Source organism: Lithobates pipiens, unplaced genomic scaffold (genome assembly GCF_037356315.1).
Source record: "Lithobates pipiens isolate NorthernLeopardFrog02 unplaced genomic scaffold, aLitPip1_a1.2 Scaffold_13, whole genome shotgun sequence".
Classification (NCBI taxonomy): Eukaryota; Metazoa; Chordata; class Amphibia; order Anura; family Ranidae; genus Lithobates; species Lithobates pipiens.
Window position 1 is genome coordinate 118733409 of NW_027507718.1, and position 27553 is coordinate 118760961.

The 27553-nt window shown below is 41.5% G+C and overlaps 1 protein-coding gene across 2 annotated transcripts in view; it reads right to left on the reverse strand.

The window, feature by feature from the left end:
* NCAN (neurocan) overlaps nucleotides 1-27553 on the reverse strand; it is a 375601-nt gene that overhangs the window by 132024 nt on the left and 216024 nt on the right. For both annotated transcript variants that reach the window (XM_077475452.1, XM_077475453.1), the window contains exons 5-6: nucleotides 18854-18981; nucleotides 18084-18371 (exon numbers count right to left, since the gene is read on the reverse strand). In XM_077475452.1, coding sequence (XP_077331578.1) covers nucleotides 18084-18371; nucleotides 18854-18981 — 416 coding nt within the window. The remainder of the gene's footprint in view (nucleotides 1-18083; nucleotides 18372-18853; nucleotides 18982-27553) is intronic.

Genomic DNA, 27553 nt, shown 5'->3' on the forward strand with positions numbered 1-27553 from the left:
GACAGAGCCTTGGGGTACCCCAACAGAGAGAGGAGTAGAGGAGGTGGAGTTGTAAGTGACACTGAAAGTGTGCTGAGATAGGTAAGAGGAGAACCAGGATAAAGCAGAATCACAGAGGCCAAGGGAGTGTCATTTGCTGAGGAGGAGCAGGTGGTCAACTGTGTCAAAGGCAGCAGAGAGGTCTAAGAGTATGGAGTAATGGCCATTAATTTTAGCAGTTAGTAGGTCATTGGTGCTATAATAAATATCCCACATTTTTTTCCACAGTTTAGGTGGATATGTATTCTTCTACATATTTTTGGTAAAAAAAAATTGCAATAACCGTATATTGGTTGGTTTGTGCAAAAGTTCTAGCATCTACAAAATGGGGGTTAGATTTATGGCATTTTTATTATTTTTTACTAAATTGTACCTGATATCAACCTCTTAGCCCTTGTACACATGATCGGAGATTCCCGACGGAATGTGTCCGATCGGAGCGTTTTGTCGGATATTCCGACTGTGTGTGGTATGCATCGGACTGTTTCCGTCTGAATATCTGTCGGACCAAATTTTCCAACTTGCCGGAAATATTTTCCGACAAAATGCTCCGATCGGAATACTCCGATCATGTGTAGAGAATTCCGATCGGACAAAGTGCCACGCATGCTCAGATCAAATTCCTACATCAAAGCTATTGGCTACTAGCCTGAACATAGTCCCGTCGTAACAAAATAAAGTCATCACGTCGGATTTTCAGACAACTTCGTCCAACCGTGTGTATACAACAGTTTCGGACAAAATCCGTCGGACAAAATCCGTCTGATTTGGTTGTCGGAATCTCCGACCGTGTGTACAAGGGCTTACATTCCCTGCACAACAGTGATTACATGTAGGAAGAAGAAGCAGCACAAGGGGCAAATCAGTTAAAGTGGATGTAAACCCACTCTCATCCTTTCTAAACTACTGCAATATTGGTTATCTAGAAGAATATACATGCCTCCTGCATGTATATTTATCTGTCAAATGTCTCCCCTCTGTCTGCTATGAGACCAGAAAAACTGCTGATTTTGTTGGTGGGTCTGTTTTCCAGGACTCAGTGGGTTGGTGTTATGATGTCAGTAGACTTCCCACCCACCTCTCCACTCCCCTTATAAACATGCATTTTCTCCTGTGTATTTCTTACACTGAACTTCTGCTATGATCACTAACATCCAGTCAAAACCCAGAAAAAGTCCTCACATGACTTCAGCATGCCAAATCATGCTGAGGTGTGGAACAGCCAATCCTTGCAGAGCAGCAGAAGAAAGGAGTGGGAGGGAATTAAAAAATAATGCATGTCTCTTAGGCTAGTGCATGAGATATGTAAATCACATGTGACTCACAGCAAGGGGGAGGATTTGACAAAGTTTCTCTCTGTTTGCCAAGATTTATCTCACTGAACAATAAAAGAGGATTGTTCAGAGCTGGATTAACTCTTTGTGGCAAGACTGGGCTCAAATGATAGGAAATCTTAAACTCTACATTATGACATAAAAATTTTTTTTTAAATAAAAACATTTGGGTTTACATCCACTTTAATGTGCTAAAAACAGAGTGCTAAAAGTTGGAGGAAGAGTGATGGAGAGATGAGCTCATCACTTCTGCTGGGTCTTCTTTCACTGTCCAGTCAAGGGTCCAGTTAAGTGTCAGGCTGAAGTGGTTGTAAAGGCTGAGGGTTTTATACCTTTGTGAATTCCATGGATAAAGGTAAAAAACCTTCAGTGTGCAGCTCACCCATCAGCCCCCCCCCCCCCCCAATACTTACCTGAGCCCGATCTCAATCCAGCAATGTGCATGAGTGCCAAGGCTCTCCCGGATCTCTCCCTCCTCATTGGCTGAGATGCAGCAGCAGGAGTCATTAGCCAGTGAGGAGGGAGTGAAGGGGGGGGGGGGGGCAGGCCTGAGCAGCGCTCTCTGTGTCTTATGTGCACACGAGTACACCCATAGCAAATGGTTTGCTATGGGCACAGGTAAGAAGGTAAGTATGACATGTTTGCTGTTTAAAAAAAAATGAAAAAAAAATCCCTTTGAGTCCAGGATGACCTGTGTTCAGAAGATGGAGTTCAATAATGCTGGTCATCAGACTTAAGCCTCATGCACACTGGACATTTATTCAGCTGCTCCTAAGGGCGTCTGACGTTTTACCTGCCTCTAAATGACCCTGCATGTTAGCCTACGTGTCCATACACACATGAGCTTTTGGAGGAGTTTGCAAGCAAGCGCTAGATGCTTCTAAAAGGGCACTAATGTTAGGCATGTTTAGCACTTGAGCATTAATTAATTTCACGTGTTAGGCATGTTTAGGCTAATTTAGAAGCGTCAAGCTCTTGTACATAAATTAATTTCTTTGGCTAGAATAATCACTTATTCTGGCCAAAGAAAGGAATTTATGTCCAAGAGCTTGATGCTTCTAAACAATACATTGACATCTGCATGCAGATTGCAAGGGCAATATGTAAAAACAAGCCATGAAATAAACACTTTATTCAAATTAAATAAAAATCAGCCACATTTATTAAGTTTTGTTCCCCAAATGAGATGATCTCCTGTCAGAAAACATTTGATCCACTTCATTTTTCACATCAACTGTGAGGAATTATTTTTCAATGCTGATAAAAGCCAAATTGGTCAATCGCTCTGAGGGCAAAACCTACTGTATATACTGTATATACCTCTGAAGTCTCTGAAAACCATAGATACTTGCAGTTCATTGCTGAAGTTTCATTATTAACCCACACAAGTGGCTATATGTGGAGTGTATGTAGGTGGGTAGTATGTGCAGAAGAGGGGTGTGGAGTGTATGGAGGTGGGTAGTATGTGCAGGAGAGGGTGTGGATTGTATGGCGGTGGGTAGTATGTGTAGCAGAGGAGTGCGGAGTGTATGGAGGTGGGTAGTATCTGTAGGAGAGGAGTGCAAAGTGTATGGTGGTGGGTAGTATGTACAGAAGGGGAGTATGGAGTGTATGGTGGTGGGTAGTATGTACAGGAGAGGAGTGCAGAGTGTATGGGGGTGGGTAGAATGTGCAGGTGAGGAGTGTTTAGTGCACGACAGTGAGTAGTATGTGCAGAATGGTATCAGTAGGACAGACAGTGGAAAGAGTCAGTAGTTCTTTATTTTTTTTTATTTTTTTTTTACAATTTAATTATTATTTTTTTATATTCTTTGGGGGCCACTGGATGGTGTCATTCGAACAATGGACAGTGTCAGAATTTTTTTTATTTTTTACAATTTATTGTTGTATTATTTTTTTTCACAATGATTGGGGGAGTGACAGTAGGACAGTTTTTTGTTTTTATAATTTTATTATCTATTATTTTTTACAATTTTGTTTGGACAATGTCAGTAGGGCGTGGGGGGTGGTGTTAGTAGTTTTTTTTATATTTAATGCGATTTTCTTTCTATATCAGTTGGGGAGCTTTGGTGACATGTCAGGGGTCTAAACAGACCCCTGACATCTCCCATTTGAGACAGAGAAAGAGGCTGAGAAAGAGGCTCATGGCTCATTGAAGATGAATGGACAGAACACAGCTGCTCTTGTTCATTCATAAACTGAAGCAGAGTAAAACACAGGTTACTCTGCTCAGTTATTACAGGACATAAAGAGCGTTCGGTAGCAATCACTCTCTACATCCAATTCAGAAAAGGAAGGAGCCAGTAAATGACATATTTACCAGCTCCTTCCTCCGCTCTCCATCCTGACACATCCCCCGCAGCTACTGGGAGAGGAGAGGAGGGAGCTGGCTGTGGGGAAACGAGGGGGGGGGCGGAAGTGGAGGAGGACAGGAAGCTGGAGAACACAGGACTGGAGGAGGACACAGTGGTCGGAGGAGGAGGACAGGGGTTCGGAGAACACGGGGGCTGGAGGAGAAGGACACGGTGGGCATTAAGGGGATGATCGGTGTGGCAGAGGGACAGTTGCGAGCACTGATCTCCTAAAAAAATGCAATTAAAAAAAAAAATGATACTTACCTAGAAGGATGGAGCATTTCAGCTGACAGCTGCGGGGTGGCATTTTAGTTGACAGCTGTGGGAGGGAGGAGGAGAAGCGGCTGTCTTAAAATCCATACTGGGAGATAAGTACCCACAATTGTCCCCCCGATGCACCGATCATTGTCACGATCAAGGAACAATCATCCATGTGTGCAGTGTAGGTCACAACGCCCCCCCCCCTCAGGGTCCCATGTTCAGTGAACACCCTGCACACATGGATGATACGCCACTGGTACTGTCTCCCTTTATATTGGAAAGTGACGCACAAACTGTTGGTGCTATATGAATCCTGTATAATAATAATGTATTCGTGTCTTGTGAAAGCCAAAGATGAGAGGGAGTTAAACCACAAGGCAAATTTCAATTATGTCCAAATATTTCTGTGATTTGTCTGAATATACTTTTGCTCAATGATTTCTGTACTTTTTTGATAAACTGTTGTCACTAATGATTATTTTGACAGATATCATATTTTTGGATTTCCTCCCAAATTCATGCCTTTTGAAATCCAGATAGATTAGTGAATAATGAGCAATATTCAAACTGAGCTTAAGCTATTTATATTTTTATAACAAAAATGTTATCCATTTACAAAAGTATAACTTTTCACCTGAATGTCTATATTGTTTGAATAATTGACAACTTTGTGCATATTGTGATCATCAGCGAGTCAGGTCTTGAAACAGCATGTTGGACACACTATTAGCTTTATGCAAGAAAATATTTGGAAGACAACTCGCTTTAAAGACAGATATCTTAATCCCAAGTGTGAAGTCTTCCCTATGGCTGTTTGCTGTACTTTCATTAATTTACAGCTTTATTCTAGCACCCTTGCCTCAAGCTTTTCATGGGAACAAAAGACATTCCAGAGATGCAGTTATGGCATACCTAGGATAATCCATTTTTTCTGCTCCATATGCTGTTATATTGTTCTATAAGGTCATAATTATTTATCTGATTAAGACTTCCATCAAATATTCATTGGAAAGGATTAGCCAGGACAAACATATCGATTTGAATTAATCAATATTTCTCAGCATTCTTTATTCATTTGTCCCTCACCATGTAACCTTCTTTAGCCCCTGTAACAGTTTCATGCTATGTGACTTTTACTGCTGGAAAATATCCAGCCTCGTAAGAATGAAGAATTGTTTGTAATAAAGTGCTTATAAGACCGGATTTCCATTACCAGTATTTATCATACCTGGGAAATCAGCTGAAATGTGCAGCCATGCCCAAAATCAAACTTATACTGTAATGCTTATCACAAAAATTTTCCTATCATTTCTGTGCAAGCTAAGGGCATAAAGACCTGTATTAAATAAATAATTCTTAAAGTGGACCTGAATTCAGAAAGTGAAGCTCTGCTATGTCATAGGAGATATCTAGAAATGTACATTGTGGCTAAACAATACCCTAAAAATATGCCTTCTTCTGAAAATTTTCTAAACAATAGCAGTGTACTTCCTGGTATGTGAGGGTGCCTAAGCACTACTGTAGCCTATAGTCTCATAGTTGTATATCTACAGTGTGCAGTCTAAGGTATTGTTGCCCCAAATGCTGGTCTCAGACTTGGAGTAGGATCTGAAAATGACACCACTATGCTAATCACGGTTGCCTCTTGTTGGAGGCTCTGACATGAGGAAGCACAGCCCTGCCCCAACCAAAATGACCACATCCACATATAAACATATTACAGAACAAGGCAGTAATGGGGATAAGATCAGCTGTAAGGAGATCAAATGCAATACTGCTGACTAATCCTTTGCCCTCTGTCTGCCCTTTTTTTAGCAGAGCTTCTGGAGTTATTTTCCACTTTAAAGAGGAGGGCTGGTTTAAAAAAAAAAAAAATTAAAAGTCAGCAGCTGCAAACACTGTAGCTGCTGACTTTTAATAAGCACACTTACCTGTCCAGGGAGCCCGCGATGTCGGTCGCCCAAGGTTGACCCGTCCCTCGGCTCTTGGGTCCTGGCGCCACCATTTTGGCTAAGGGAAACAGGCAGTGGAGCCTTGCGGCTTCACTGCCCGTTTCCTACTGCGCATGCGCGAGTCACGCAGCACTTTGTGACTGGGGTGCGCTGTGTTCTGGGACACACAGTTCCCAGAACACAGTGCGACCCATTACCCAGAAGACGCCGCACGGAGGAGAGAAGACAGAAATCTCCGCAGAGGAGGAAGAGACAGATTAGGAAGATGTGCCTAGCAACAGGCATTTCTGGTAAGGTAAAAAAAAAAATGTTTACATTTTTTTTTCAGATTTTTTTCTAAATTTTTATGTATTTTTTTTTTTCAGGGTGGCCCTCCACTTTAAGTACAGTACCATAGCAAACAATGAGGTTCCATTTTGACCACCTGCTCTGATTTCAGCACATTGAAATTTTGATTGGTTATTATGGGTTAATTGACATAAAGCTTCCTGTCCACAAAATATACTAAATTAATCAACTAATAAACTTGGGATCTACATTTTGTATTAATATTTGAACTCTTACTTTTTGTTGCAGGCTGACAATGATAAGCTGGTGCCTCTCGAATCATTTACAGAATAAGTCACTTTGGGTTTCGCTCCCAGTTAAATTACATGTGAACCTATTCCAGTTTAAAATAGAATGCAAGGCAACATTTTTATACACAGTATATATATATATATATATATATATATATATATATATAAAATATATATATATATATATATATATATATATATATATATATATATATATATATATATATATATACATACACAGTGGTGTGAAAAAGTGTTTGCCCCCTTCCTCATTTCCTGTTCCTTTGCATGTTTGTCCCACTTAAGTGTTTCGGAACATCAAACCAATTTAAACAATAGTCAAGGACAACACAAGTAAACACAAAATGCAATTTGTAAATGAAGGTGTTTATTATTAAAGGTGAAAAAAAATCCAAACCATCATGGCCCTGTGTGAAAAAGTGATTGCCCCCTAAACCTAATAACTGGTTGGGCCACCCTTAGCAGCAACATCTGCAACCAAGCGTTTGCGATAACGTGCAATGAGGCTTTTACAGCGTCCTGGAAGAATTTTGGCCCACTCATCTTTGCAGAATTGTCCTAATTCAGTTACATTAGAGGGTTTTCGAGCATGAACGGCCTTTTTAAGGTCATACCACAACATCTCAATAGGATTCAGGTCAGGACTTTGGCTAGGCCACTCCAAAGTCTTCATTTTGTTTTTCTTCAGCCATTCGGTGGTGGATTTGCTGGTGTGTTTAGGATCATTGTCCTGCTGCAGAACCCAAGTTCGTTTCAGCTTGAGTACACGAACAGATGGTCGGACATTCTCCTTCAGGATCTCTTGGTAGACAGCAGAATTCATAGTTCCTTTTATCACGGCAAGTCTTCCAGGTCCTGAAGCAGCAAAACAGCCCCAGACCATCACACTACCACCACCATATTTTACTGTTGGTATAATGTTCTTTTTATGAAATGCAGTGTTCCTTCTACGCCAGATATACTTGGACACACACCTTCCAAAGAGTTCCACTTTTGTCTCATCGGTCCACAGAATGTTGTCCCAAAAGTCTTGGGGATCATCAAGATGTGTTGTGGAGAAATTGAGACGAGCTTTGATGTTCTTTTTGCTCAGCAGTGGTTTTCTCCTTGGAACTCTGCCATGCAGGCCATTTTTGCCCAGTCTTTTCCTGATGGTGGAGGCATGAACGCTGACCTTAACTGAGGCAAGTGAGGCCTGCAGTTCCTTGGACGTTGTTGTGGGGTCTTTTGTGACCTCTTGGATGAGTCGTCACTGCGCTCTTGGGGTAATTTTGGGAGGCCGGCCACTCCTGGGAAGGTTCACCACTGTTCCATGTCTTCGCCATTTGTGGATAATGGCTCTCACTGTGGTTCGCTGGATTCCCAAAGCTTTGGAAATGGCTTTATAACCCTTTCCAGACTGATAGATCTCAATTACTTTCTTTCTCAATTGTTCCTGAATTTCTTTGGGTCTCGGCATGATGTGTAGCTTTTAAGGATCTTCTGGTGGACCTTACTGTGTCAAGCAGCTCCTATTTAAAGCGGAGGTCCACCCTAAAATGGACCTTCCGCTCATCGGAATCCTCCCCCCCTCCGGCGCCACAATTGGCACCTTTCAGGGGGGAGGGGGGTGCAGTTACCTGGATAATCCAGGTAACTGCATCCACTTCCGGGATAGCTCTCTGCGGAAAGGGGCGTATATTACGCCCCTTTGCGCAAGTGCCCGTCCCCTTCTGCAAGTGCCCCGCTGCCTGCTGGGAAACACACAGATCCCAGAGGCAGCGGGGACCGTCCTTATTGCGCAGCGCTACTCGCGCATGCGCAGTAGGGAACCGGGAAATGAAGCCGAAAGGCTCCATTTCCTGATTCCCATACCCAAGATGGCAGCGGCAGCACCCGAGTACCGATCTAGAGATCGGCTTCGGGTGCCGACATCGCGGGCGCGCTGGACAGGTAAGTGTCACTATTTTAAAAATCAGCAGCTGCAGTATTTGTAGCTGCTGGCTTTAAAAAAAAAAAAAACGCGGAGTCCCGGCGGACTCCCGCTTTAAGTGATGCCTTGATTGTGAACTGTGGTTGTCCACACCTGAGTTCAATTTCTATAGCCACACCCAGGCCTGGTTATTGCCACACCTGTTCACAATCAAGGCGTTTTTTTTTTTTTTTTTTAAAGCCAGCAGCTACAAATACTGCAGCTGCTGACTTTTAAAATAGTGACACTTACCTGTCCAGCGCGCCCGCGATGTCGGCACCCGAAGCCGATCTCTAGATCGGTACTCGGGTGCTGCCGCCGCCATCTTGGGTATGGGAATCAGGAAATGGAGCCTTTCGGCTTCATGTCCCGGTTCCCTACTGCGCATGCGCGAGTAGCGCTGCGCAATAAGGACGGTCCCCGCTGCCTCTGGGATCTGTGTGTTTCCCAGCAGGCAGCGGGGCACTTGCGGAAGGGGGCGGGCACTTGCGCAAAGGGGCGTAATCTACGCCCCTTTCCACAGAGAGCTATCCCGGAAGTGGATGCAGTTACCTGGATTATCCAGGTAACTGCACCCCCCTCCCCCCTGAAAGGTGCCAATTGTGGCGCCGGAGGGGGGAGGATTCCGATGAGCGGAAGGTCCATTTTAGGGTGGACCTCCGCTTTAAATAGGAGCTGCTTGACACAGTAAGGTCCACCAGAAGATCCTTAAAAGCTACACATCATGCCGAGACCCAAAGAAATTCAGGAACAATTGAGAAAGAAAGTAATTGAGATTTATCAGTCTTGAAAGGGTTATAAAGCCATTTCCAAAGCTTTGGGAATCCAGCGAACCACAGTGAGAGCCATTATCCACAAATGGCGAAGACATGGAACAGTGGTGAACCTTCCCAGGAGTGGCCGGCCTCCTAAAATTACCCCAAGAGCGCAGCGACAACTCATCCAATAGGTCACAAAAGACACAACAACGTCCAAGGAACTGCAGGCCTCACTTGCCTCAGTTAAGGTCAGCGTTCATGCCTCCACCATCAGGAAAAGACTGGGCAAAAATGGCCTGCATGGCAGAGTTCCAAGGAGAAAACCACTGCTGAGCAAAAAGAACATCAAAGCTCGTCTCAATTTCTCCACAACACATCTTGATGATCCCCAAGACTTTTGGGACAACATTCTGTGGACCGATGAGACAAAAGTGGAACTCTTTGGAAGGTGTGTGTCCAAGTATATCTGGCGTAGAAGGAACACTGCATTTCATAAAAAGAACATTATACCAACAGTAAAATATGGTGGTGGTAGTGTGATGGTCTGGGGCTGTTTTGCTGCTTCAGGACCTGGAAGACTTGCCGTGATAAAAGGAACTATGAATTCTGCTGTCTACCAAGAGATCCTGAAGGAGAATGTCCGACCATCTGTTCGTGTACTCAAGCTGAAACGAACTTGGGTTCTGCAGCAGGACAATGATCCTAAACACACCAGCAAGTCCACCACCGAATGGCTGAAGAAAAACAAAATGAAGACTTTGGAGTGGCCTAGCCAAAGTCCTGACCTGAATCCTATTGAGATGTTGTGGTATGACCTTAAAAAGGCCGTTCATGCTCGAAAACCCTCTAATGTAACTGAATTAGGACAATTCTGCAAAGATGAGTGGGCCAAAATTCCTCCAGGACGCTGTAAAAGCCTCATTGCACGTTATCGCAAACGCTTGGTTGCAGTTGTTGCTGCTAAGGGTGGCCCAACCAGTTATTAGGTTTAGGGGGCAATCACTTTTTCACACAGGGCCATGATGGTTTGGATTTTTTTTCACCTTTAATAATAAACACCTTTATTTACAAATTGCATTTTGTGTTTACTTGTGTTGTCCTTGACTATTGTTTAAATTGGTTTGATGTTCCGAAACACTTAAGTGTGACAAACATGCAAAGGAACAGGAAATGAGGAAGGGGGCAAACACTTTTTCACACCACTGTATATATATATATATATATATATCACATTATACGGTACATGCCTTTTTTCCTATTTTTATAAGTGATCACATGACCTTTAAAATGGAATGCAAGGCAAAATGTTTATATATTTATATATATATATATATATATATATATATATATATATATATATATATATATATATCACATTATACAGTAAATGCCTTTTCCCTCCTTTATAAGTGATCACATGACTGCATAAGGGACTTAAGGTTGAAGGGTGGAGACTGCAAAGGAAGTGTGTCAGCAGTAGGCAGAGAATAGCAGTACACTGATCTTCATAGTGATTATCTGTGCAGGGGGGAGTATCAGCAGGGGACAGAGAAACAGCAGCACACACATTTTTCGAGTGGTTAGCTGTACAGGGTGCATGGCAGCACAAATCTGACTATTGGATTACAGCCAGTAGAATCCAATCCAAACTGACCACATTGAGATGAATGTTCTTCCCCATCGAAAGTGGTCAACTTGAAAGCAGGATGACTGGCAGGATCACAAGGTATTTCCCACCATGGAAGCAATGCAAAGAGATCAAAATACTTTTTAACACAGGTACATCAGACACATATCAGGAATATGAAATGTAGGGGTAACATACACTTTACTGTCAGCATAGACTTATACTAGGAAAAGAGGTAATCATTGTAAGACAATATTTACTATGCAAATATCATGCCAGTAGACATGTTACAGTGGCTTGTACATACTTTGTTTGTGGGAAGGATTTTACTGATATCCAAGACTCCATTAAATATATCTCCCCTCACTTTTTTGTCATAGTATCAACAGAACAATAAAAATTTAAATGGGTTTTAATCTTTCCCTACCTTATTAATAAAAACTAAAAACATTTATTGTTGCCAAATTATGATATCTAAAAATAAGTAAGAAAAGTGCTTCTCTCAAAACATTTTAAAAAGTCAGTACTGTAAATGTAATTGATTAACCATAGGGTTTTGCTGGATTTTTGATAGGTAACATTTACTATATTTCTAAAGCATATTTGCTGACTTATTTAAGTGAATGAATAACATTCACACACCATTGACAGTGCTTGTCCTTAAGGCTGCATTCACACTTCAGCACTCTGAGTCGTGGGCAGATTTGCCACGAATCTGCCCGCGATTTGAAATCACGATGTGTGAATGACAAATCGTGGGACTCGAATTTGAGATGGCATTCATTTGAATGACCCCTCATATCGCGGTGTGGGTCTGCCGCGATTGTTGCGTGATAAATCATACTACAATCCCAGCAATACGCATTGCGGGAAGCATGTCGCCCAAAAGTAGCTCCTAAACTTTTTTTAGATGACATGATTCAGCACGATTTATCACGCAACAATCGCGGCAGACCCGTCCCATAATTTAAGGTGTCATTAACATCTCAAATGTGAATACCGCGATTTGTCATTCACACATCGATGCTTTCAAATCGTGGGCAGATGCGTGGCAAATCTGCCCATGATTCAAAATGCTGAAGTGTGAATGCAGCTTCAGTGCAAATAGATGATAATTGTACCATTCAAGCTTTTTTTTTTAATAATTGGGCAACCCTTTTATTTGGACTTTGTTGGACACTTGGATTTATGTTTGTTGGACACTTGGATTTATGTTTGTTGGACACTTAGATTTATCTGCACTTTGTTGGACACTGTCAATATAACGTTGATCATAATGAGATGTTAATTAACTGTGGCTGATTTACCAAAGTGATTGAGAATCTTCATTCAACAAATTGAAAGACAGATTAACTTTAGCAATGTCAAAAGAAAAGATTCTAACTAGACTGCTGCTGTGAGTGCAGGCAGGGACAGGGAGCTCATCCTAGCTCAAAGCTGCAACAATGTTAGAGGAAAATATTCATAAGCTGCACATCATGAAGCAGACTTATGTGCATGAAGTGATATAAATGGCAGCCTCAGTTCAGACTTCAGCCAGGCCACACCTCCAACGTGTTTCACTCCGCGCTTTGGATAGGAATCATAGCCATGATTAAGCTCCAAGGGGTGGAGTGAAATGTGTTGGGACGTGGACTAGCTGGACTTCAGGCTGAGGCTGCCATTCATCTCACTTCAGGCACATGAGTCTGCTTCATGATGTGCAGCTTATGAATCTTTTCCTTTAACATTGTTGCAGCTTTGAGCTAGGACGAGCTCCCTGTCCCTGCTTGCACTCACTGCAGCAGTCTAGTTGGACTTTTACCTCTCTATCTGAGCGGCACATACATTTTGTCTTTTTGGGTGACAAATGAACTTTAGTTATCCAAGCACAAGAAAAGCAAATTCCTATTTACTTTGAATACTCACATATACAATAAGTTATTCCTATTATCATTTTTAATAATGAATGTAAATATTCACTTAAATTATTGGGTAAAGTTTCTCCACTCCTTTAGTAATGTTTACTCTCATTTATCGAATGTGCTGGCCAGAGCTGTTCGTAATGCTAAAATGTTTCGATCCTGAGAAAGTCACATTTTAATTTGTTTTTAAATCCTTTATAAAATGTGGTCATCTGTTCCTCCTTTAATACCAGCCTATGCACATCATTTATTCCCATCAGATGGGAGAATTATCTTGCAATAAGAAAGTTGACCTTATGTCATTCCGATTACTAGCCTACATGCCCTTCATCAGTGAAGGGTCGCCAGAAAACAAAAATATTTGCTGCCAAAGTTTGAATGCACGATGCATACAGACATCAATCTCTTGCATTACCAGTGCAATGGAGGGAATGCCAGAAACAGAAGAGCTTATATGCACCTAAAGTAGGGGGCCATGTCTCCCTGGTGGATTGGTTTGTGTGGTCCTTACATGTGAAAGGGTTAAAGAAACCCCATTAGTCCTTAGAAAGTGTATCCTCGTATCCGGTGTTATCAAATGTCTTAATATTTCAAAATGTATAAGATGTTATCAAAGAGCCGAGAGGATTATACTTTGTACTGCAAATGACACCAATTTTGGATTTTCTGTTGTGCATTGTATGCATAGTAAGAACCTGACATCACAATACTGTTTTGGAATAGTCGACTGGCTGGAGCTGTTCACAGTGCTGAAATGTTTTGATCTTGAGAAAGTCACGTTAATTTGTCTCTTATAATACCAACCTATGCATATTGTGTATTCCCATGACAAGGAAGCATTTTTTGCAACAGAGAAGTTGGCCTTCTGCCGTTAAGATTACTAGCCTACATGCCCTTCATCAGTGCAGGGTCACTAGGAAAAAAAAAACAGTATCTCCTACCAAAGTATTAATGCATAATGTAGACCAGTGGTTCCCAACTCCAGTCCTCAAGGCGCCCCAACAGGTCATGTTTTCAGGATTTCCCTGCAAAATAATGGAATGCCTGAAAACATGACCTGTTGGGGCACATTGAGGACTGGCGTTAAGAAACACTGATGTAGACAGACATCAATCTTTTGCATTCCCAGTGCAAGGGAGGGAATGCCAGAAACAGGAGGGCTTATATGCACCTAAATTAGATAGCCATGTCCCCCGATGAACTGTTTTTTTGTGGTCATTACACATGAAAGGGTTCAAGAAATCCCATTCGTCTTTTAATAAAATGTATCCTGGTATGTTACTTAATGTCTGAAAATTTCAAAATGTATACAAGGCTGTCAAAGAACCTAAATGATTCTGCTCTGTACTGGAAATGACACCAGTTTTGGATTTATTGTTGTGCATTGTATGCATAGAAATAACCTAACATCACATTACTGTCTTTTGCCATTATTTGCCTCCTAGCGGAGACTGAAAATATATTACAAATCTAGCTAATTATGCTGAAACTGAGACTACTTCAGACAACAGTGCACAGAGGATTTATAAAGCAGCAATATTATTTTTATTGCTTGGCGTCATGGTCCCCATTCTTGTTGTGATTTTCTTAGATAAAGTTCTGTTTTGTATTTCAATCTTCATGATTTTTTAACCACTTGCTTACTGGGCACTTAACCCCCCCCCCCCCCCCCCCTGCCCAGACCAATTTTCAGCTTTCAGCGCTGATGCACTTTGAATGACAATTGCGCGGGCATACAACACTGTACCCAAATTAAATTTTTATCATTTTTTTCCCACAAATAGAGCTTTCTTTTGTTGGTATTTAATTACAGCTGGGAGTTTTATTTTTTGCTAAACAAACAAAAAAAGATGCAAAAAAAAAAAAAATCATGTTTAATAGTTTGTTATAAATATTTGCAAACAGGTCATTTTTCTCCTTCATTGAAGTGCGCTGATGAGGAGGCACTGATAGGCTGCACTGGTGGGCACTGATAGGCATAGTTAAGGCAGCACTAATAGGCACAGATAAGGTGGCACTGATAGGCACAGATAAGGCAGTACTGATGGGCACAGATAAGGCGGCACTGATGGGCAAAGATGGGCACAGATAAGATGGCACGGATGCGTGGCACGGATGGGTGGCACTAAGGGGCACTGATAGGTACCACTGATAGATGGGACTGATGGGCACTGATAGGTGGCACTGCTGGGCACTGATGGGCGGCACTGATGGGCACTGATGGGCACTGGTAGATGACACTGATGGGCACGGATATGTGGCACTGGGGTGCAGCACCGTTGTTGAGGCAGATTGTGGGCACTGCTGGGTGGCACTGTGGGCACTGCTGGGTGGCACTGTGGGCACTGCTGGGTGGCACTGACGGGGGCACTTATTTTTTAATGAGGTGGCACTGGCAGGGGGCAGGTGGGCACTGGCAGGGCTGGCCATGATCGGGACTGATGTCCCGATCACGGCCTCCTCGCGCTGTCAGGAGGAATAATAGCCGATTACCGGGTCCGTTGTATCACATGATCAGCTGTCATTGGCTGATCAGTGATCGGATCAGTGATCAGGCGAGTCTCTTAGACTCACCGATCACAGAGCGCGCCGCGCATGCCCCTCAGGGGGCACGCAGGCCGCTCGTGCGCGGGACGACGTCAATAGACGTAGTCCCGGCAAAGGAGGTCCGCGCTGTAGCCGTCATTCGGCTATAGCGTGGGTCTCAAGTGGTTAAGATGAAAGAAAAAAAAACAGTTTACTAATAATAACACGGCAAAGCTGCACGTCAATGCCATCACTTTCAGATAAAACATGTATTGATGCAATCGGGGGGGGGGGGGGGGGGATCTTCAGGCAGGAACATGAGTGTTTGCTGGACTGGATCAATACCGTGTTATCGGGAAGTGACATCACTGGCGTGCACCTGCTTTTTTTCTTGAGATTTATATATACAGAGGTTGAACGTGCTCCAGGGTCTGCAGAAGGGCCCAGAGGTTTAGAGAGACTGAGGGTTGGGAGTGATGGCAACTCTACTTTCTCAGATAACATTGATATGTGGTTGTTGTATGAATACAAATTGGCCTATGTGTTGATGTAGGTGTAGCAGGCATGTTGTAATGCAATTTCTCCTTTTGGCCACAAGATGGAGACTGAGAGATGTTGGCTGGTCCTTCCAGAAAACTGAGACAGAGAACACTGGGAAACAGGGGAGTTTCAGGAAGTGCTGAGGGGACAGAAAAGAGGGAAGTACTGAGGAAAAAGAGAGAGAGAGAGTGCTTAAGAGAGAGGAGATTACTTAAATCAGAGGGCGATACCAAGGCTCAAAAAGTCCTTTGCTGGGACACAGTGACACTTAACAGTAAGGAGAGGAGGAGTGTGTGAGGGGAAGGAACTGAGGTGCCAGAGAGAGGAGAGAGACACATGCTGATACCAGGGACTGTGTGCCCCAACAGACGAGGAAGGATATCCTAAAGTATGGAAAAAAAGAGTCTGTGAGGAGAATAGGGAGAGCAGTCTGAGGAGAGAGAGAAAGGGAGAGAGTGTGGTGAGGTGACAGGTGTGAGGAAAACCACTGAGACTGAGGAGACTGAAAGAGAGAGACTCTGGCAGCATCAGAGGGGGAGAAAGCCAAGCTTTTCCAGAGACTGCCAGGAGAGTCTTGCCTGGAGATGGAGGAGTGATGACGCCTGAGGAGAGCCAGGAGCAGAGACAGCCACATGGTCCACTACTATTTAGTCCAGGGACCCTACTCAGCAGCCCAGCACCACTCAGCTCAGCAATTTCCCTTTCAGGGATTGAGATACCCATCTGGGTATTGGGTCAGCCCCTGCCTGTTCACTTTGCGAGTTTTGCTACTAGTCATATCGATCGGCCATCAGCAAGAGATGCAGTGCCTTACAACATTGCTAGTAGCATCAGGAGCTTAAACCAGCACCTGGTACTATTGTTGTGTCATCGCACAGAGGACTGGTGAGCGGGTGTAAACCCAACATCCTTCTTGACACCATCTTTCCTTTTAAGTGTCACGGAATGCTTATTTGGAGCTGCCATCTTTAGTAGTTCGCCCTTTTATATCTCTACCTAATGGAACATTTTAGAGGATTGCTGCTCCATGCAAGCTTGTTTAAACCTTCTCTTAAAACAAGGGCCCCACTGTTTGATAGCAGAAGCCACTAGTATTTTTCATCTCAGGACCTGCAACATTACAGAACTGTGCTTACTGTACTTGTGTAACCCTTTTTTTTTGCTCTGTGTTTTTCTCTCAAAGGTGTTTGCAGCCCAGAAGGAGCTGAGAAGTTGATAAGTCTTCTCTCATCCCTCTCAGCCCCTCTGTTAAGGGCATATAGATTACTGCCCTTTCTATACCTGCAGTTGGTAAATATTGAAAGTTGTCTTTCCTAATGTATTAGTTATTTGTAGCAAGGTTTAACAGTGTTTTACATTTTCATATACTTGAAAAAATGCTAATATATTTAAGTTGTTTATCACTACCAGGTGTGTGTGTATTTTTGGTGATAATCCACAGCCAGGACAACTGTATTTACCACACGTGTCCTTAATGTGTTTGCAGTAATTTTATTTAACCAGGTGTGTCAGAGGGGCTGTAGTCATTCTTGGAGTTGAGGCGGAGATCAGAGAAACCAAAGTCACCAAGCGGCTCCTTCAGGGGTGGCGTTACATAGGCTTTTAATGTGTGTTTTAAGGCTTTAGTACATTCTGAGAATGTTTTATGTCATTGTGATCTGCTTTTGTGATTTGATGACAACAGTTATTTTGTAAATCTATAAAATATGAAAAAAATCAATTGTAGAGTCAGTCTATGCCCTAGACACAATGCACTCTAAATTATTTTAGATATTAGGTAAATTCAAATATTTTTTAAGAGAGGAGGGGCTAGGATAAGAAATTGATTTGCCTTAGTATGTATAATAAACATAAGCCAAGACGGAGAAATAATTATGGAAAATACAATAAAGATATTTATTGTATTTAATGAGAATATTAAAAGTTACATTGTCAAAAAGAAACTTAATGGGCTGCAGCAAAGATAGGCCATGGAGTGAGGAATGAAGAAGGGGAGGAAGGGGCAGAAGGGGAATTGCTTAATAGTTTAATAGTATACCCTGCATGTATTGGGAGCCCCACTGGATTTAAAGTTTAATTGTAAACATTGTTTTTAAAGACAAAGAATTTGCTTACTTTATATATGACAATTGGCAGCTGTCATATTTTCGGAGTGCACATTTTCTGTATTAAAATCACATAATATGTGATTGGCAAATGACATTACTATTACAGATGACTATATTTTACAAATATTACCTTTGTAGCAGTATGCTCCAAACCTCTTCATGGGACTAGGGAAACCTGTTCGGTTTGGAAATTGATATAAAGTCCGAACTCCTGGTTCTTCCCCTCCACAGTTTTTTCTTGGGTTCCGAATAGGGTAACGGACACTGTTGTCTGCCAGCCAGCCTGGATCACACTGGTCTAAACCCTTTCTCCATGCTGCATACAGTTGCCCCACTGTGGCCAATGTTGCCTCATCACGTAGACAAGAGTTTCTGGCACCTTCCAGATTGTTTCGTTCGGAAACATAATAAACATCTCCTGGGTGTTGAATTAAAAAAAAAAAAGTTACAAATTACTAGATGGAGATAGTATGTAAAATGAATTTGTTTCAGTGCAGCTTTCCAAAGCCAAATCTCGGTTGGAACATCTGGCAGTAATGATAATGATAGGTTCTAAAAGGGGATGCAAAGTCAATAAAAGTGATTGCGCTATTCATATGATGAAAGTATGCCAAGACGAAATCTCAAGACTTCATGATAAATTATACAAGGATGGTGAAGATGTTTAATGATTGCTGATCTTGCTATCAGGCAACAAAAGCTGAACATTATAATATGATCAAATTACTAAACTATAATGCTTGTGTTGTTTCTCATCACAATTGTTATTTTCATTTGTGTGATTGTTCTTTTGAGTCCTCACATTTTTTTTTCCACTGGTTAAGGTGAGTATTATTGTGCTAACTAATGATCTTTATCTCCCTTAATTGAGCACATTTGTCCCCAGAGATCAAAATCTACCTTGTGGTTCTTTGGTGTAACAATATACATCATAGGTTTCTTCTGGATCCCTTTCTCCATACGTCCTAACACCTGGCAGGTTATTTCTGTCCCCATAGCAACCAGGCCTGGGAGTTTTTATTGGATACCTGCAGAAGAGATGAATGCATAATAGAGAATTTTACATTGAACTGTTATTATCCCCTTCATGCGGCACACTTTGTTAGATCACAATCTATTCATTTAGTTTACCTCTCAGCTTTAAAAGGAAAAACTTTACAAGGAAAATTCCATAGCCATCTATCTATAGGGGCCTTTAACTAGCCACGATTTACCATCCTCTAGACACTCTAGCTAAAGAATTCAGTAAAAACAAAATGCACTACTAAAATGGAATCTGTTAATTTTGTGAAATTTGCAATTCAGAAATAATCTATAGCTATACAGAGTCATTACATTGCTTTCAGAAATGTACAAAATTACAAAATGGTTTGAGGCAAACACACTAGAAAGCTTTTTCTTAGTTGCAGGGATAACTTTTTAAAAAACCTTCAGTAAAATTGTAATTGCCATAAATGATGATAAACTTGTCTCATGCGGAGATACAGCATATTGCAAAACGGTAAATGCCTAACTCTAGCCAAATGTGTTTTGAATAGAATAGGAATGAGTATAAATTTGTCGCCATTTCTTATTTTTTCCCTGTGACCCCATTGGGAAGATTTCCCCTAACTTTCTGTCCCTGTGTCACCAAATGAGAAGAGAAGGGGGGGGGGGGGTGTTGAAAGACACAGATAACAATAAAAGCATTTGCCCCCTCTACTGAAAATGTAGTTTTGTCTCTGTAGCCACTGGAGGAATTTTCCTGGCCATATGTTAAGGAAAATTTTCCCAGTAGGGAAGCAACATCAATAAAAAAAACCTACAGGCTCTAGCCCTTCCCCTACTGCAAAACAAAAAATGTTTTACTTCGTGTTTTGGCTTTTGTAGGCCACATTAAAGGAAACTTGTGCAGTGATAACAATGGAGATTGACACTTTTGATCTTTTTTTCTTAAAAATGCTAGTTCCCTGTCATTCTAATTTAATAGCTAAAGTACTTTCTGAACTGGGCCAGATCTAGCCTGTCTGATGTACTGGTGCCATAAAAAATGTCAGGGAGGCAGAGGTGTGGGAGGTGCGCAGGGCAGCGTACAAGGTTTCAGAAGGGCAGAGGATAAGGTTAGCAGTTTTTTGGCAGTTACATAGTTAGTTGGATTGAAAAAAGACACAAGTCCATCTAGTTCAACCATAAAAATAAATAAAAAATAATATCAAACAATCCCATATACCCAATCCTATACCCACAGTTGATCCAGCGGAAGGTGAAAAACCCGAGCAAAGCATGAGCCAATTTGCTATACCAAGGGAAAAATAATCCTTCCTGACCACCAAGAGACAATCAGATTTTCTCTGGATCAACTTTACCAGTGTACAGAGGCTATTAGTTTGTAGGGCAGTGTAAAAGGGCCAGCAGGTCAGAGGGCAGGAGGCAGCAGAGTCGAGGATAGGGGTCAACAAGGCGGGGGACCGGGGTCAGCTACCTGACAAGGCCTCCTCTAAAACATCAAAACAATAATTTTGCTAAAAAAACACTAACATCACTATTAGCAGACACAAACACAACATGATTTACAGAGTCCGGCTAAATCTAAAATATAAAACTATACTGGGTTAATGAATACAATTTTGTGTGATAATGAAGTGTTGGGGCTCATTCACATTGGGTTATGGTGTGTACAGTGTGAATCAGTGTTTTTTTTTGTGGCTGAAGCTGTGTGTAGGCAGACTATGTTATGCTATGGGGAGGCATCAGCTATACAAACATAGCAAGTGTACGGTCTTTAAAACAGACGCTGTGCATTCAGGGCCACACCTGTACACCTGTCAAATTAGGACCATGTGAATTTGTCCTTAATTTTTTTACTACTTTTTTATTATTGTTAACTTTTTTATGATTTCATTTTTTAATATTTTTTTTGGGGGGGGGGGGGGCTTTGGTGAAATATTAAGGGCCAGACAAACCCCTAATGTCTCACTTTTGAGACAGAGAAAGGGACTAAGGGCATAAATGAATCAATCCCTTGCTCTGTAGCCTCAGCTACACTGGACAGTGAATAGACAGAAAGTACTCTGTACAGAAACTCCTGTTCATTTAAATGTGGTGGCATAGCAAACATAGTTTACTATGCATCAGTTATGAATGAACACAGTGAGTGATTGGTACTGATCACTCACTTTATGTATTGAGGAAAGGAAGGGGCCTTCTAATATATTATATTTACCACCCCCTCCCCCTCTATGTGGCTCTTTTTGCAGCAGGTGAAAACTGGCAAGAGGGAAAGAAGGAGAAACCAGCTTTCATCTGCTACAGATAGAGCCACACAGAGTATTGAATCTGTAATTGCCCCCCTGCCGCCTGATCGCCCTTCCTATGCACATGTGATATCTGCAGCCCTGGCTGAGTGCAGTGCAGGGATGGACTCAGCGGCTGGGCACAGTGTCCGAGGTGGAGGAGGGAAGGGAAGGCGGGGGGCACAACTGAAATCTGGGGGGGTGAAATACTCATGAGCTATGCTCAGATTTTGTCAGTATTTCATACTTGTACCAACTTCAACTCAGGAAGCAGTAGTTTTATTTACTAAACGCAAATAGACTGTTCACTATGTAAGTGCAGTTGCCCTCTGCAAGAGAATTTTCTCCATAATAAAGTAAAGCTCTGCTGACATCCATCATCTGATCATATGCAAGAAAAATACTTTGCACAGTTTTAAATACTTAGGAAATCATAAATTAAAGATTATAAATCCCACTTGGCAAATTAGGTGCTGCAAGTATATATGCATATATGTGTGCTGCATATACACAGTGGATATAAAAAGTTGACACACCCCTGTTAAAATGTCAGGTTTCTTTGATGTAAAAAAAAGGCACAAAAATAAATAATTTCAGAACTTTTTGCAACTTTAACGTGACCTATAAACTGCAAAAAAGTTGAACAAAAAACTGAAATCTTTTAGGTGGAGGGAAGTAAAAATAAAAAAGTAAAATAATAGGGTTGCATAAGTGTGCACCCCCTTAGACCCCCATACACACTATTACATTTTCTGCAGATTTTTGTCTTCAGATTTACCAAAACCATGTAGTGCAAGGACCTGCCTGATTGCATACAAATTGAAACTCTCAAGGTTTGACCTCATATTATATGGTTTTGATAAATCTGAAGACAAAAATTTGCAGATAATCTAATAGTGTGTATGGGGTCTTAGACTAATACTTTGTTGTTGAAGCATCTTTTGATTTTATTACAGCACTCAGTCTTTTTGTATATGAATCTATCAGCATGGCACATCTTGACTTGGCAATATTTGCCACTCTTCTTTGCTAAATCACTCCAAATCTGTCAGATTGCAAGGGCATCTCCTGTGCACAGCCCTCTTCAGATCACCCCACAGACTTTCAATCGGATTTATGTCTGGGTTCTGGTTGGGCCATTCCAAATCTTCTTCTGGTGAAGCCATTCTTTTGTTGATTTGGATGTATGCTTTGGGTAGTTGTCATGCTGTAAGATGAAGTTCCTCTTCATGTTCAGCTTCCTAGCAGAAGCCTGAAGGTTTTTGTGCCGATAATGACTGTTTTGTGGAACTGTTCATAATTCCCTCTACCTTGACTAATTCCCCTGTTACAGCTGAAGAAAAAAACCCTAAAGCATGATGCTGTCACCACCATGCTTCACTGTGGGTAAGGTGTATTTTTGGTGATGTGCAGTGTTGTTTTTGCACCAAACATATTGTCAGGATCACTTAGTGTTCCTGTCCCTCATGCCAGAATCTGGGGTTTTGGCTATGGCACTTGTCTGTCTGTCCACCTGCAGACTGATTACTGTGATCAGCCTCTGGGTGGAAAACAAGCCTGTTATAAGCCGTCTCAAACCTCTTTTGGGTGCTTGTGATAGAGAGTGATACATGTGTTGTTCCCGATCAAGCTCCCTGTCTATCTGCCCTGCTTTTCTAGTTTGAATTTCCCTGTGTATGACTTTGAACTGAATTATTGGACTATTCCTTGAACTCAGCTTGCCTTTTACCTGGAATGTCATAGAACCACGTTATCTGTCTGCAAACCGCAAATATCTATTTGCTTTGCTCGGTTCGTATCTGCCCTGGTGTGATGGCCAGGCACTATAACATTGTGTATAAGTCCGGGGGGCAACCGAGTACCAGTAGGCCTGCTAGCCTTATGGGAAAGGGGGCTTCTATAGGCGAGGAACACAGTAGCCAGCTATAGTGTCTGACCACCTGCGTTAGGGAATACGTGATGGGAATTATGCCCAAAAAGTTAAACCTTGGTTTCATCAGACCAGAACACATTTTCCCACATGCTTTTGTGAAACTTCAGATGTGTTTTTGCAAAATTTAGACAGGCTTGAATGTTTTTCTTCGTTAGAAAAGGCTTACTTCTTGCCACTCTACCCCATAACCCAGACATATGAAGAATGTGGGAGATTGTTGTCACATGTACTACACAGCCAGTACTTGCTATATATTCCTGCAGCTACTTTAATGTTGCTGTAGGCCTCTTGGCAGCCTCCCTGACAAGTTTTCTGCTTATCTTTTCATCAATTTTGGAGGGACGTCCAGCTCTTGGTAATGTCACTGTTATCATATTTTCTCCACTTGATGATAACTGTCTTCACTGTGTTCCATGGTATATCTAATGCCTTAGAAATTCTTGTGTACCCTTCTCCTGACTGATAACTTTTAAGATCCCTCTGATGGGTTGGAAGCTCTGTGGACCATGGCTTTTGCTGTAGGATGCGACTAAGAAAATGTCAGAAAAGACCTACTAGGATAGTGAAACTTTATTTGGGGTTAATCAGAGGCACTTTAACCACTTTGCGTCACGGCTATAGTCAAATTGGTCTCTCCCATCCTGGGCAGGTGTCATATGAAGTACTCAGCTTAATGCCAGTATAGGGGATCTGCCACATAGCTAAGGAGCCAATGTGCGTGCCCGGCAGCCACGACGCTCACCGGGCACCCGCGATTGCTCGTGACAGAGCAGAAATGGAGATCTGTGTGTGAAAACACACAGATCCACCTCCTGTCAGGGGAGAGTAGACAGATGGTGTGTTCCTAGTATATAGGAACACCGACCGGTCTCCTCCCCCAGTTAATCCCATCCCCCCACAGTTAGAACACACAGTGAGGGGACACAATTAACCCCTTAATGTGAACCCCTTCCCTGCCAGTGACATTTACACAGTAATCAGTGCACATTTATACCTCTGATCACTGTATAAATGTCAATGGTTTAAAAAAAGTGTCAAAAGTGTCCGATCTGTCAATGTCGCAGTCACAATGAAAATCGCAGATCGCCGTCATTACTAGTAAAACTTTTTTAAATAAAAATGCCATAAATCAATAACCTATTTTGTAGGTGCTATAACTTTTGCGCAAACCAATCAATATACGCCTGCTGAGATTTTTTTTAACCAAAAATATATAGAAGAATACATATTGGCTTAAACTGAGTTTTTATTTTTTATTTTTTTAAATTGGGATATTTATTATAGCAAAAAGTAAAAAATATTGTGTTTTTGTTTCAAAATCTTTGCTCTTTTTGATTATAGCACAAAAAATAAAAACCGCAGAGGTGATCAAATACCACCAAAAGGAATCTCTATTTCTGGGGAAAAAGGGACGTCAGTTTTGTTTGGGTACAACGTCGCACGACTACACAATTTTCAGTTAAAGCGACGCAGTGCCGTATCGCAAAAAATGGCCCGGGCAGTAAGGGGGTAAATTCTTCCAGGGCAGAAGTGGTTAAATGGTGGCAGGTGTGTACTAACTCCTATTTAACATGAGTTTGAATGTGATTGCTTAATTCTGAGCACAGATACATCCCTAGTTATGCAAACACATGATTTTAGTTTTTTAGTTTTACTCCACCCCTAAAAGATTTCAGTTTGTTTTTCAATTGAGTTTATAGACCTTATATACTTTATATATATACTTTATATACAGTTTATAGGTCACATTAAAAGTAAAAAAAGTTCTGAAATTATTTATTATTGTCTCATTTTTTTACATCACAGAAACCTGACATTTTAACAATATATAATTATATTTTTTGACAAAATTATCAAAGTTTGGTTCTTGCAATATGGGAACTATAAACTATGTATCTAAGCGAAAAAAATATGGCAATGGGAGCATTGGAAGCACTCCATATTGGACTTAGAGTATAGCTCAAAACTTCGCAGAAAAATAATGGAGCTACTAACATTTAAATATTATTAAAATGCCCTGCCTGCAATAAAAAAAGAATAGCTTAGAAAAGTGAAAGCAGTCCATAAAATAATCTTATGTCTGTGATGAAAGGCAGACATCTGCTGGCTTACAATTCCTGGCCAAATATCAGTTAGGCATGTCAGAATGCTTGTCCCAATCATTGTTCTTTTTCTTCAAGATAAGCGACATTGGCAGCATCTGCCTGCTCCACTCACCTCCTCCCCTCTGCTCTGACATAAATTAGGTTGGCTCTTTTCGAGTTTTCAGATCCTTTTAAATTCTATGGTTGGTATAAATTATAGCAACTTTCTAAAGTTCAAGTCTAATTGTGGTTTTATTACATAGGTGAGTAGGTCTTATGAAATCCGTATTGTGCACTTGAAAATAATCTGGGAGAACTTATAGCATTTCTTAGGTAGCCTTTCACTATAAGGCTAGGTTCACACCGTAGCGATACGGGAACGCCGCGAATCCGTGGCGTTTTCCCGCATCGCATGCCTCCCGCCGGCAGTTCACACTGCCCTATGCGGACTGCTGGGAGTGTCAATGAAATCTTAATGACACCCCCAGATCCGTCCGCATATCGCAGTGCGATCTGCACACTCGGACAGGAATCGCATCGCATGGTGTGAACACCCATGCGATCCGATTCTGCTGCGGACCAAAAAAAGGGTCCTGTGCGAGTTTGCGGCGGGTGCGATGCGAATTCAGCCATACTATCTGTATGGCTGAACTCGCATCGCTACAGAGATCGGATGTGATTTGCACTGCAGTGCGGTGCGAATCACATCCGGATCTCCCACCCGCAGCAGTGTGAACCCAGCCTAAAACACAGTTTTATCAATCATTCCTGAAAAATTATTAAAATGTCCACAGCTAATGGTATAATGTGTAAGCAGTAAAGCTGAACTCCTGACAAACAGTTGTGTACAGAGATGAAATATTTATAAGAGAGTTGTTTTACCTGCCAAAAAAATTATATTTCCAAAGATTCAGCCCTGATACAGCGCATTGAAAAGGTATTCACACCCTTTGATATTTTCCACTTTTTGTCATGTTACAACCAAAAACGTAAATGTATTTTATTGGGATTTTATGTGATTTTATGTGATAGATCAACACAAAGTGGCACATAATTATGAAGTGGAAGGTAAATGATAAATGGTTTTCAATTTTTTTTACAAATAAATATGTGAAAAGTGTGGGGTGCATTTGAGTTCAGCCTTCCTGAGTCAATACTTTGTAGAACCACCTTTCACTGCAAGTCTTTTTGGTAATGTCTCTACCAGCTTTGTACTTCTAGAAAGTTACATTTTTGCCTATTCTTCTTTGTAAAATAGCTTAAGCTCTGTCAGATTGGATGGAGAGTGTCCACAGCAATTTTCAAGTCTTGCCACAGATTCTCAATTGGATTTAGGTCTGGACTTTGACTGGGCCATTCTATGAATATACTTTGATCTAAATCATTCCATTGTAGCTCTGGTTGTATGTTTAGTTTTGTTGTCCTGTTGGAAGGTGAACCTCTGCCCCAATCTCAAGTCTATTGCAGACTCTAACAGGTTTTCTTCTAAGAATGCCCTGTATTTGACTCCATCCATCTTCTTATGAGCTCTGACTAACTTCCCTGTCCCTACTGAAGAAAAGCATCCCCACAACATGATGCTGCCACCACCATCTTTCACGGTGGGGATGGTGTGTTCAGGGTGATGTGCAGTGTTAGTTTTCTGCCACAGATAGCGTTTTGCTTTTAGGCCAAAAAGTTCAATTTTGGTCTCATCTGACCAGAGCACCTTCTTGCATATGTTTTCTATGTCCCACACATTAGCTTCTCGCAAACTGCAAACGGGACTTCTTATGGATTTTTTTCAACAATGGCTTTCTTCTTGCCACTCTTCCATAAAGGTCAGATTTGTGGAGTGCACAACTAATAGTTGTCCTGTGGACAGATACTCCAACCTGAGCTGTGGATCTCTGCAGCTCCTCCAAATTTACCATGGGCCTCTTGGTTGCTTCTCTCCTCGCTCTCGTTGCCTGGCCTGTCAGTTTAGATGGACGGCCATGTCTTGGTATGTTTGCAGTTGTGCCATACTCTTTCTTTTTTCAGATGATGGATTGAACAGTGCTCCGTGAGATGTTCAAAGCTTGGGATATTTTTTTATAACCTAACCTTGCTTTAAATATCTCCCCAACTTTATCCCTGACCTGTCTGGTGTGTTCCTTGGCCTTTATGATGCTGTTTTTTCACTAATGTTTTCTAAAAAAACTATTTTTTTATAACCTAACCCTGCTTTAAATATCTCCCAAACTTTATCCCTGACCTGTCTGGTGTGTTCCTTGGCCTTTATGATGCTGTTTTTTCACTAATGTTTTCTAAAAAAACTATTTTTTTATAA